Source organism: Lissotriton vulgaris, chromosome 5, assembly GCF_964263255.1.
Source record: "Lissotriton vulgaris chromosome 5, aLisVul1.2, whole genome shotgun sequence".
Lineage (NCBI taxonomy): Eukaryota > Metazoa > Chordata > Amphibia > Caudata > Salamandridae > Lissotriton > Lissotriton vulgaris.
The window spans coordinates 97,890,184-97,903,536 of record NC_141693.1 but is presented as its reverse complement, the minus strand read 5'-3'; the positions used below and the strand labels follow the sequence as shown (position 1 = coordinate 97,903,536).

General features: G+C 45.0%; 1 protein-coding gene across 9 annotated transcripts in view; it reads left to right on the top strand.

The window, feature by feature from the left end:
• Positions 1-10,765, top strand: part of DAB2IP (DAB2 interacting protein) — a 1,377,413-nt gene extending 1,366,648 nt beyond the window's left edge. For all 9 annotated transcript variants that reach the window (XM_086920966.1, XM_086920964.1, XM_086920965.1 and 6 more), the window contains one exon: positions 10,338-10,765. In XM_086920966.1, the coding sequence (XP_086777092.1) occupies positions 10,338-10,505 (168 nt within the window). In that variant the 3' untranslated portion in view covers positions 10,506-10,765. The remainder of the gene's footprint in view (positions 1-10,337) is intronic.
• The last annotated feature ends 2,588 nt before the right edge of the window (positions 10,766-13,353 follow it).

Below are 13,353 nucleotides of genomic sequence, written 5' to 3'. Positions count from 1 at the left end.
CGCGTGGACTAAAGGACAGATTGAGAAAGCTGTGTGAAAGTGCGTTAACTGGGATACGCCCCAGAATTACCATGTACTCTCTCATGCGCTGAGGTGAAAAATTTCCCCGAGCTAGTGGACTGCTCCACCCCAAGAATAGAGCCCTGCTGGTTGTTTTAAAAAAAAATGCATGCGCTGACAGCCGAAGATTAGTCTTTTCTCCTTTTCCATAGGTCCACTTTCTTCTTGCCTTTGTGTCTCAGCAGGGTGCTGTCCTCAATAAATGTAAACGCCAAGCTCTTTTCCTAGCACTTCATCCTCTTTCTACATGCTACCTTGTACTTCATATAGGGGAGGTAAAGGCACAGTGAGTGACGGATTTATGTGCGCAGGATCACACACTTCGGTCCAGTAAGGATTTGTCTTTAGAATTCAGACTTTCTGATTGCGCAGTGAACTCAAAGTCTTAGGATTGTATCCTCCATGAAATACCCTTTCACAGAGAGGACTGTCTTCTCCGTTTCTCAGGGACCACCCAATATATTTCCTGAATGCTCAGGAACTTCCATGCCATAATGACGTAGAATCCTTAAATCTGGTGATTCTTAGACACTCAGTCTAAAGCACCACAGAGGTGCTTGTAAGTTTAACCTGCCAAAATGGAGGCGGCCCTGTGGTGCATCAAGGCGAGACCCATAACAGACAAGTACAACAGTTGTCAAGGGTAATTGTAAATCTCTGCAGGCGGGCCAGTGGTACAGTGAGATGGAATATTCTTTAGCAGAAGTGGCAATAGAGCTCTTTACAATACCCAGGGCCACTGGAATTATGCGGCAGGGAAGGGCCAAATTATGCGACAGGGTTGAGTAAATTATGCAGCAATAAAAGGCAAATTAGGCAGTGTAATTCAGCACATTTTATGATAGCATTATGTCCTTATTTTCTCATTTTTAAACTTGTGGACACTGTCTGAGCATTGTGGGTAGCTCATTTGTATCAGTTTAACATTCAAATATAGCAATAAGTCACCAGAAAGGTGATCAGTCAAGCTTTGGAAAGGGCCTTCCCCTGCGCAGCAACATGTGTTGCTGCGTATTTATTAACTTTTGATCTGTTTGAGCTAGATACAAACGTTTGTTGTTAAAATCTGCAGATTATGTAGCAGATTGTGGATTGTGTAGCAAATGAGGCAAATCTATAATTATGTGAACGAACACAGCGGACGCTCAATCACATAATTACAGTGGCCCTGACAATACATAAGATAAGAGTAGGTCCAAGTAACAACAGGTATCTTCTGAAGAATGAGGAAAAGGCACATGGAGTTTCAGCCCCACCTAACCCTCACAATTGGATTGCTAGGATCAGTGCAGAGGAGGGAAAAGTTATATATGTCGCAAATTGCATGAAGGCTAGTTAGTTCTAAACTAGGCTTACATAATGTAAGCCACTGAGCCATCCTGTCTCCATCACTACTGGCCGTTGAAAGGCGGATAGACCTTGAGCTGAGGACCTCGGACGGTCCTCGTATTTTGAAAGTTCATTCCATTGGCCATGGACCAATGACTCTTTGTTGTTCATTTAGAATTGCAGAACAAAGTAGCCTAGTAAAAGTATTTTTTCCCTAGAACTCACCTCTAGAGTAACTTCAGCTGTAATCTTTAGCTATCGGGAAGATACTCTGGTACATCTGCACGCGGTGGCGCGGGCTCTCCAGCGGCCTTAATTGGCGTGCTGCGGTGGGAGTAGCGAAGTGACTTATAACTTCAGATACAGCTTATCATTGCTCCCCGCGCTGCTTGGGGCATCTGAGACTCAATTACAGGGCAGTAGTTCAAATCCAATTGAGATCCAATTTTAGGTATTAACAGCCTGTTGACATCTGCTATCCCTGCTTGCCTGTCAAGTTCACACGTTTATTGATTTTAGAAAATGCACAGACATGACACCAAATTAGCAATTATCAATTATATGGAAGGTCGAGGTGATCCACACAAATGGTATGCAGTCATATGTATAATATCTGTCAAAAGAAGGGTGTTATTAAGTAGTGTCTTTTAAAGATCGCCTTAGTTTTGCAAGTCACCTGACGTAGATAAAAATACAACATAACTCAAGCTTACTGATGAATATTCAAAACAAGAGATATGTACAGAGATCATCACGTCACACAGATAAGTGCATACATCCCAAGCCTGGTGCCGCCTCCACTGGACCACAGGATATGAAATGGTACATTTCCCAGCATTATTCTTTCATTATTTTAGTTGTACAGTCTGAGTGTTGTCCTCCTTGAGCCATGGCAGGGATGTGGAGATGGCCACTACCCTGGACCATCTTTTACCAAACAGAAATGCCCCCACCCTACTTCCCTTGCTCGTTTTATCTCATGGTTCCTGGGTCTCTCTCTGAAAGAGGTGCCAAGATCTTGCTAGTAGGGATTCTACTCCTAGGCTGCTGGCACTCAAATATATCTTTATATTTTAAACATGATTAATCCACTGAGGACACATGTCAAACTGCACTGGAGAACTCACACTAAACTGCAACAGGGGGCATTCTAAGTGCAGCAGGGGCACCTGCTAAATGTCACCAGGGGGGCACATGCTACGTTGCATTGTGGAGCAAGTGGTACAACTGCATCAGGGCCACCGTGCCGTGGAAGACATCTTGAAGACAGAACCTCTCTGTGGATGGATGAGACATTCTCATGGTGAGCAGTGAAAGCATGGCAGTTGACAACAGAGCAAAGCAACTTCTTAGGGCCACTAGGAATCTCCACCAGACCCAGCAGCCTCCTGCCTAAGGCTAACAGTCTTCCCTAATGCAGCCGTTATTCCACACCCACAGAGCCACTAAGGGTTTAATTAGGCTTCTGTTTCTTGAGACAGATTACGCTCTCATCCACAAGCCCCGCTCCATGCTGGCTGTTGTTAATAGCGCTGTCCTCGACTTTCCACTTGGCAGAGATAACTTTATTCACCTAGGACCACCAGACTGAAAGAGAATTTTGGGGTGCAAGTTCACCAGAGCATTCGTTTTTTCCTCAGCTGCAGGAGGCAAAGGTTTGTCAGGCCATACTGGGCAGGGCTCAGTTTAGATCCAGGTAGAACACCAAAGGAAATGACCCCTCCCACTTGTCTGAACTCTTTCAATGACACACCACCTAAGATTGCTGTGCTACCACTGACCGTCGGGCTTGTTCCCCCACGCACACCTACTTTAGAGAGCTCTTCTTGAGTAGTGCTCTAAAGTGCCAGTAGGGTGACTAAATAGCGTTCTGCAACACTCAAGTGTATACCTGGAACTTCTTCACGGCCATCTTGGGAGAAATAGTCATCAACCAGCAACTCAATTATTGCTACCTTATAGCAAGCTTCTTAAATCTACTGCATTCAAGAAAGATTTAGGATAAGCACATATATGCTCCACTAAGTTCTAGATCTGAGTGGTTACTCATCACAGGGTACCTACGCAGATGCTGGCCTGGGGCCCAAAAAGCCCCATTATCACTCCTCGCAACAGCTCAGCAACTTCCCTTGATACGTTGATAACTTTGTGAATCCCCCTCAGACAGAGAGGTGCGTCCCTAGGTAAGGTAAGGCAGGCCTAGGGTAAGGTAAGGTAAGACAGGCCTAGGGTAAGGTAAGGTAAGACAGGCCTAGGGTAAGGTAAGGTAAGACAGGCCTAGGGTAAGGTAAGGTAAGACAGGCCTAGGGTGAGGTAAGGTAAGACAGGCCTAGGGTAAGGTAAGGTAAGGCAGGCCTAGGGTAAGGTAAGGTAAGGTAAGACAGGCCTAGGGTAAGGTAAGGTAAGGCAGGCCTAGGGTAAGGTAAGGTAAGGCAGGCCTAGGGTAAGGTAAGGTAAGGCAGGCCTAGGGTGCACCACGGGGCTGGGTTCAAATTACAGTCGAAGGATGGAAAAATGTGCTTGTCTTGGTGGTTTAGAGGCAAAATATTATTTGTCCCAGGTGTGCTGAAAATTCTTGTGGTGCTGATGTCCCAGCACGATCCCCCACGCCATCGCAACCACAATGTAACCACTGCCCTCCATGTTGTATGCGACTCGTGCCTACCTGCACTCTCCTCTACATTACCCGTTGTAAAGTCCCAATTGTGAACAGTAGTGAGCTGCTTTTTAGCTCGGTGTGCACCACATGAGTCACATACATATTGTATATTCAGTTGCGTAAAGTGTCACACTTGCATTCTGGGAGGGACCCCTCACTCAACCATGGTAATAAATAGCATATGACTCTGTGTGCATCAGCATGGGAGGTTCATGCCAGGCTGGTAGTTCACCTGTCATACTTTTAAATCTGCAGCTCTACCCAAAAAGGTCATTTTGCTTGTAAAAGTAATTTTATAGCAGAAATCTCTCTTTTATGACTGCCAGGAATTCACAAAGTGATTCCTGGTGTGTGTAAATGCATTTTCTTGTGCAGATTTCGCTGCCACAAGTGAAGAGAAATCCAATCCCACTCAGGAATGAAAATATGTGTCCCAAGGAAGGGTTTACCTTTAACCCTTTCGCTGCAGCGCTATCAGGGCGGGGCGGCCGCGCAGCGGCCGCATGCTGGTGACAGAACCGCTCCGTCTCCAGCCGCGGTTGAGCTGTGCTGGTGACGGAGTGGTTCCGTCATGGCCCGCCCCGCTCAATAGAACGCGCCGCGCAGGCGTGAAATCAGCGCCGCGCAGGCGCGGCGGCCGGGCCATGACGGAACCGCTCCGTCATCAGCACAGCCCAACCGCAGCTGATGACGGAGCGGTTCCGTCATCAGCATGGAAGGAGTTAAAGTTTGAGAAGGCCCACAAACATATACGTTTGTGGGCATTTACACACTCCTCTCCAACCCCTTTCCACCCTGGAAATGCACAGATATTTACCCTTAAGGCTAAAGCCTAAGGCTGGAATAACTCTGCTTCTAAGAGGAAAGAGGAAGGTCTTCATCTTTCCAGGCATACGTTTGTGAATAGAAGAACCCCATAAAGGTGTGTCCAAGCAGAGATTCAATTCTAAGCCACTTGTTCCACAAGTGTTTTGTGTCTTGTCCAGGGCTCCTAGCATGCAGAGCAGGTTCAGAGCACAGGCTCAGTGCCATGATCTGTCCTTTGCAGCAGTGGAGTTCTGGAGGATGATGCAGGACGGTGTAGATCTCCTAAAGCACAAACACGAGCTTTGCACCACAGTATTAAATGTCCAAATCTGGGTTCATTAATACACATGCTCCAAATAACATATTAAGAGGAAGAATCTGGTCATTAAACCCCATGCCTGTGTCCTCTCATTGCTCACATCCCCACAAAGAGGGTTGTGCTGATCTTTAAACCCATCAGGGGCCATGCTGTAATATGTAAATTCTGTAGAATGTGGCACGCTCTCTTTGTTTACGCTGGGCGCACTTTTCAAAAGGTGTGCCCTGTGCAATCAAGGAAAGTGTGCCATATTATATTGAATGTGCTGCCCTCAGTGCAGTCGCGATATCGTGCTGCCCTACGGGCAGCACATTCAAGTGAAAAATGGAGCGGCTTTGAAGCAACCGCTCAGTGTTTCCCTGTGCCGGCGGCAACCTGCATTCACTTTTAATGGGGATTAGCCCCTTGCAGGTGGGTGAAGTGAGTGACTGCACCTGCCTGCAAGGAGATGTCTGGGGGGTTCATAGGTCCTGCTTAACACTTCCAGCGGGCTGCTATCTGGCAGCGAACTGACCGTGTGGCACCTTTTAGGTGTTGCACTGTCAGTGAGCCTTCTGACAGCTTTTTTGCCTCTGTGCCCCTACCTAAAATACGGTGCTGGTGCAGAGGCATAGTGATTCCCTCATTTGCATGGGGCCACGCCCACATGTAAATAGGTAAAATCCTCTGGTGATAGCACTGGTGATATATGTGCTCCAGCGCAATCTGGCAACAAAATGGGCACACAAGTGTCTACAGCCCGTTCTGTAATACCAAGTGCCCCAGCGCCGTGTCCAAAATGGGTGCCCATGCCTGTTGAGCCCCCAGGACACTGTCCACAATACAGCCCAAGGTATTTCAGGGGGTGCGGTGCTGGAGCTAGTGAAGACCGGTTGTAGTAGGTCCAAGGCTGCCTCTGTCAACCTCTGCAGCTCTCCTGGGTTTGTTACAGGTGGCACATTAGGGCACTGAGGGAGAAGAGGGTAACAGAGGCTAGACACTAAAGGTAAGCCTAAAGGGAAGGGAAATAGAGCAAAATCAGAGAAGGAGTATTGAGATATCAGAGAGCAGAAGAAGAGCGAGTGAGGAGAGAAGACGAGAGGCAGGGAATGAATGAATGGATGGGGCGGTCGGAAGGATGGATGGAGGCAGGGGTTGGTTTGAACATTTGCTTGGGCTGCTTATGGTTCCTGGCCCAGCTCTGTCTTTAAACCGGTCCGGATGCTGATGCTGGGCTGTGCTCTGCCAGACCAGCAAAGCGTCTGCAAGCATGCTGTGAAATGAACAGAGACTTTCACAGAACTGGTCTTGCAGCCAAGGGGCCATTCCAGGAATAGATCTCCCAGCCCCGGGAGAGGAGGTGGGGCAGAGAGGCAGAGGAGTTCTGCTTGGATATCGAGTGCTCTCCTTCCTCCTATTTTGTAACCTGTTTACAGAAACACAGGAGAGAGTGGGCTGTATGCCTCTTTGTGATCAGTGACATCACCGACTCCAGACCCTAACCTGTCCTGACCCTCTCACTCATTTCTTAACAAATCAGCATCACCTGAAATAAAATGAAATGAAATTAAATTTATAGAGCGCAACTAAACCCGAAGGCATCAAGGCGCTTAAGATGGTACAACTGTTTCGTCAAAAGAGAACTGGGAACGGGTTATTGGTAAGCTTCCTGAAAGAGCCAGGTCTTAAGTGCTTTGCGAAAAAGGGCATGGGATGCAAGACCCTTAAGGTCCTCAGGGAGGGAGTTCCAAAGTCTGGGGGTGAGAGCTCGGAAAGCCCTTCCGCCCCATTTGGCCTTGGATACTCGAGGGGCAACGAGTAGATTTTTGTTGGAGGAGCGAAGTGCTCTACCAGGGACATAAGAGGACACAAGTGTCCGAATGTCTTCGGGCCCAGTTCCATTCAAGGCACAGTGTGTAAGGCAGAGGGCCTTAAAGTTTATCCTAGCCTGCATGGGAAGCCAATGCAGGTTCTTCCTGATAGCCGAGCCCGAATGAGAATGGGCCTGTGAATGAGCCATACATTATGACACAATAAAATCACCCCAGCCGTCCTTCTGCACATCATTGCATCCCACCTCACAATCACTCCGCGCATGATTTTCAGTCGCATATCATAGCACCTTCTAGTAAACGATGCCTAGAGGCCAAGTGATTGCCAAAAGTGGCGCTGTACAGACACTAATTTCTTGACTAATCGGAATCACCTGTGAATGAGCTATTCATTATGACACATTAAAATCACCCCAGCACTCCTTCTGCATATCACTGCTTCCCACCTCACATTAGCTCTGCGCATGATTTTCAGTTGTGCCACAGCATCTTCTTGTAAACTGCGCCTAGAGACCAAGTGGTTGCCAAAAGTGATGCTGTACTGAAACTGCACAGCTTAACATAAATTCTGCTTTGTTGTGAGACTGTAGTAACGAAGTCCAGACACGTAGAATATGTTCAGAAGTTTATTTGTAGTTAGTTACAGGACATGTAGTTAAGTCCAGTACAGACCCCGCCAGGAGCACCCAGCATGCTGCTCGGCCCTTCTCAACTGTGACTTCTGACTCCCAACATTCTGTAATACATCATCTTTGGAACATTCCACTGGCAGAGCATGAGGTGACATGAATAACATTAAAGCCAGGATACTACAGAGACGTACTTGACTTGTGTATCATTCATGTTTTAAGTATTTTCACCATCTCTAACAGCTGCTCCCTCTCCAGTGTTTCGCCTGTATAAATTTACCCCCAGATGCATCAAGCATCCATTTTGCGATTCCTTATTAGCGAAAAATAACGATTCGCTAATAAGGAATAGCAAAATGCAATGCAAGAAGAACTCGCTTAAAAAATAGCGATTTCTTAAAATTCCTTAATTGCGACTCGCAAATTGCGAGTCGCAATTAAGGAATACCTACCCATTCATTCCGATGGGCCTACAGGCCCATAGGAATGAATGGGGAGACAATCCCAATTTGCGATTCTCAATTAGAGAATCACAAATTGAGATTGCAATTGCAAGGGTGCCAGGGAGTCAAAAGGACACCCTGTTGCACCCCTGAAAACTGCATATGGGTACATCTTGCACACACACATGCCCTAAGGGCATGTTTGTGTGTAAAATGGAACTTTGAAAAATGCACTTTAGTGCATTTTTCAAAGTTTTTGCAAATTACCATGAAGTTCAACTTCATGGTAATTTGCGACCCCTATTAGCGAAATCGCTATTTTTTTTACTTAAATGCATTGCATTTAAGGAATCTCAATTTGATATTCCTTAAAGGCAAGTAATCACAATTTTGCGATTTCTTAAATTGCGATTTTTGCATTTGGGATGATGCATCCCAAATGTAAAAATACCGGTCGCAAAGGGGCAGATTCTGAGAATCTGCCCCTTTGCGAGTGGATTTTAGCTTGATGCATCTATGCATTAGTTCCTTTAGCTAGTCAGTAATTCATGTGTAGTATCTCTTGCCCACGAAGGCTGCTCACATTATTCCAGTAAAGAGTCTTTCTTTGCATGCTATTATTCCATATTTAGGAGATTTACAGAACCATAAAACTCCACCAGTACAGCAAAGTTCACAGTACTCCCCATATGGCATTGCCTTTGCACTACTTTTGGGTCAGGGTGTATGACGTCTGCTTCACTGTAGAGGCTGAGTTGCTGACCTTGCATTCTAGGGATCTGAGTTCAAATTTTGCAGTTAGCACTGCCCCAAATATTTTGTGATTAGGGTAAACCATAGGGACGTCTTTTGCCTAAAAAATTAGGGGCACGATTCTCAAACTTCATTTTGTAGTACGTATAGTAGTACTACTTACGTACTACAAAATGCAATCCACTTTCCCTATCATTCCTAAAGAGAGATCCTCATACATTTAAGTTTACTGCTTAGAATTAACTATGAGGGGGACCAGGAAGAGTGGCTTGTAAGTGTGGAATGCTGGCTACTAAATGGGAGGGGTTTAGGGAGGAGTACAGAGGGGTTTAGGAGGGCAGACTGTCACCCCAAAAGAGTAAGCCCACTGCTGTTTACTAACTGGATTTCAAAAACCATTAAAGGCAAAAGGGCCCCAAAATAGTAGCAAATGTACTCCAGCTCAGACCTACCTGGGGAAGGTTCAGCACTAAATATTGCCAACCACTGGTAATGCAACACTCTCCCTTAGAAAATAATGGTGACAGAGACTTAAAATAGAACCCCATAGGAAATAATGCACACTTTTAGAAAATAGATATCAGTTTAATGTCATGTATATCTTACCATTCTGAGATCTGATCCTGATGGTGGAGAACGTGTAAAAGGTACTAGTAATAACTGTACATTTTTGGCTCCAGCCCTCTAATAGGGGGTGGAGACATGTAAGTCTACACTTTGCAGTAAACTTACACTCACAAATGGTGAATAGCCTAACTTAGTAAAAGTCCTTCAAAGTGTAAGAATTTATGCATGTAAATTTATTCATGTGTAGAATTACTTTGTGAATAGGCTTCTAAATGTCTGTAATGTGAGGTAATAGTGTGTTACTAGCTGTTTTGTAGATTTGCATGAAGTGATCAAAGAAATATGTGGTATACTGTCCTGGAACACATGTTCTTGCCCATCTGGTTTCTGCACTCTTGTCCCTCAGAAATGTATAGTACTCATGTTCATGATGCTCCTTATCAACAAAATGCCCTCTAAACAGTGGTCTTAGTTGAGCCTTCAACCACTGCAGATATTGTGGCCTATTTTCAATTTCAGCACAACACAGCCATATTGTAATTCAGGCCGATGAAAAATAGGTCCAGAAGCTGTAGATCTGTGCCAGATTGTCAGTATTACCGTGTTGTATCTTCCATTTAGATTAGTAAGTTATACATTTATCTTAGGGAACATTTGGCTCAGCATTTTCTGGATCTTGTTCCAGTTCTCCAAACTGAAGCATTGGGTAATACTTACTTCCCTATCTCATAGTTGTACCCTGCAATCTTCAGGGGTGGAGAGGTTGGTCCAGCAAGATATTCTGCAGCGCAGGAGAGTTTTGATCTCCTCTGATGAGCACCTTGGGTTAATGGCACTTCCACCATGGTTCTCAATGAGTTCTGCCAAGGCTGTTCTTTTCCATCGCCTTGAATTACCCTGTTCTCTTTATTGTCCATATGTTGTTCCCTGATGTACTGAAATGCCTATGTTTCCTTGCAGGAGAAACGCATTGCCTCCCTGGACGCGGCCAATGCCCGGCTCATGAGTGCCCTTACCCAGCTCAAAGAGAGGTACAGCATGCAGACACGTAATGGAATCTCCCCCACAAACCCAACTAAATTGCAAATTACAGAGAACGGCGAATTCAGAAACAGCAGTAATTGTTAATACTTGGAGCCCACAGACCAAGGAGACTGAGCGTAATGAACTTGCAGTCGCACGCGGCTCTCCCAAGACACGGTCCTGCTCCCCAAGAAGCCCGCTCGGTACTGGAGACCGCACATTTGACTAATGCATTGTGGGAGTCAGGACCAGCAGAAGCCGAAGGCAGTGTATATTGCTGGAGGGCGGAGGGTATCTGGGAAAACAGAAGATGGAATTGTTGTATAAAACATGTGGTATAAGAAAGAAAGATATTTGTATACAAATTTTTGTCATTCTGGTTGATTATTTCAGTGCTTGTTGTACAAACTACTAGTAACTGTGTCCTTCTCAAACTAGCCGAGGAGTTGCTTTCATGCTCTCTTAATAACTCTGCGGGTGGATTGGAATTTCCACGCCACCAACGCTAGCCGAAGGAGACTCTCACCTTTTCACCAGGCAGGGCATTTATCCATCAGATTGTAGACATGATGACAGATTGTTGGCATTGAGAGCCAAAGTGTTCTTTTTGAGAACAGCCTTTTGATATGGCCTAAATCTGCCCAATTCATAGCACACATATGTTACATTTGGATTTCAGTGATCTGTTTGCCAGTGGTGTTAGAGTTCAGATTTCCTCAAATCATGATGGAACTGCAAAATGATGATGGCAATTGGCTTATCTGTCAGCCACCCAAGTATTACCCAGGAGATACGGTGATCCAAAATCAGATGCTCAGATAGGATGCGGCTCAGCCGCAGACTGAAACACCAGCGGTTGCACGGTTTGCTGCAGCGAAGTGTCGCCCTCAAAGACGCCACTTGTCTTGAGTGGGTTGTAAGACGGGTATTAGGCGTTTCTTTAACATGGGTGTTTCACGCTCATCAGCAAAGGTAAATCATGCAACAGGTGTGACACTCACAGTTGACTTTGTATGATGAGGTTTGGCTAGCTACATCTATAAAAAGAACCCTGCTTCCATTTGCTTTCTCCATCTTCACAAGTGGCCATAAGATACATTCCTCTGAAGATGAAGTCCTGATAAAGTTAACAAAATAGTGTATCGTTGAATACTGTACTTTTTCCAATCTCTCTAATCAACAAGTTGTCAAGCTTTGGGTAACTGTTTTCCTAAAGTGCAAAGTACTGATACACGGTAATTAGGTGCTAAAAGAGTGATGGTGGCCCATATGGGTTGCCTGAACAAATGGAGCCCTGTGCACGACACTCCAAAACGTAGATGCTGAGGCCCGATTAAAAGTCCCTATTTAATGTAGAGTCTCCCATTTACTACCTGTTCAGAGTAGGTGGTAAATGGATGCGGTGGACAGTGCAGGGTGGGGGATGGAAAGAAGTGTTGGGTTTGACAGGGAAAGCTGTGGACTGGCGTTCCACGCTCCTACCTGCCATAGGAACAGGTTGTGAAGCTTGGCACTGGGCTGCACTTGCATCTCAACCCTTTTGCGATTTTCCATCTGGTAAAATTAGGCCCAGTATTCCCACACCTGGGAAATCCAGGTGAAGGAACACCGGTCCATTTATAACTCGAAGGAGCAGTTTGCCACCCAGGATACCACTCCAACAAAGTCACAGTCCAGCCCTGAGTGAGGAAAAGTTAACTTCAATGAGAAATAAGGGGAAAGATAGGGTCAGCTAGTAAGTCAGTGATGGGGCTGGGCTGATTGCTTCGGTGTAAGGTGTAATCTTTGAGTGGAGGCACTTTGGAGGCACTTTGGAGACCTGGAATTAATTCACCAGACAGCTAGGCAGGATATCTAAAAAAAATAGACAGAGAAGGAGACACTCTTTCCTGGCATGAGATATGTGATCATGTTTTCTGAAGGTTGAGGTTAGTTAAGGTTGAGCTTGAGGCTAGACAGAGAGCAGCATTTTGTTGGACCTGGAGACTTTCTTACAAATGCTTAAGATGGTAGCAAGTGGAATGCCACAATCTCACTGGATAATTTTTTTATATTGATGAGGTTGTTGCTAAGAAAACCATTTCGGCACAGTAGTTTTGTATACTTCGATATATTACACCATATTTTGTTGTAGATACTATGCCAATTTCCATAGATTTCTGTAAACAGTTACTGTTTGTATAAAGTGCTACCACTTTGCCCCTTCTATCTGCAGTGCAAGATCAGGAATAGGGTTACAGAATCTAATACCATAATGGCAAAATAAAGACATGCCTACAGATTTCTTTGCAACAAATTTTAGTGGTCGCTAGTTTCTGTGAAACTCCCCCACCACATTACATTTTCTTTCCCTGCACACTTTTATTTGCCATTAAAAATACTCCAGCACTATTGGAGTTTTGTTTGCTTCAATGGCAAGGGAATTAAAAGTAGGTGAAACTGATGGGAAAATCATCCTTTTGAATACTGTTCGTGTAATTCTTCAGCCCACGTGTTGTGTACTTTGAACTGTTGCAGCATCAAAGATCCCACCATCCATATGTTGTGTACTTTGAACTGTTGCAGCATCAAAGATCCCACCATCCAACTCTGTAGCAGAGCACCTTAGTATTCAAAGCTCCAAAGAAACTTTAGGAGTAAAATATCAAGGAGCTAAGCAATGCCTTTAGAAGACATGCAAACCTGTCTTTTTTAGATGCTTCATACTCTAGGCTCCAAGTTAAAAATGATCTATCCAGCAATTTGTAGGCCGGCATTCAATTCATGGCCTGCTGACTTGTGCTAAATCATTCTGACTGCACGTTCAGAAACTTACCACCAGAATTTATCTACAATTGAAATCTGTCAAACAAGTGCTGGAGTACACAAAAACACAAATTATAGAATTCTGCTGAAAATCAACGTTACATTTGGATCCAGTTAAATTTTCTCATACTTATCGGTCACAACTTTA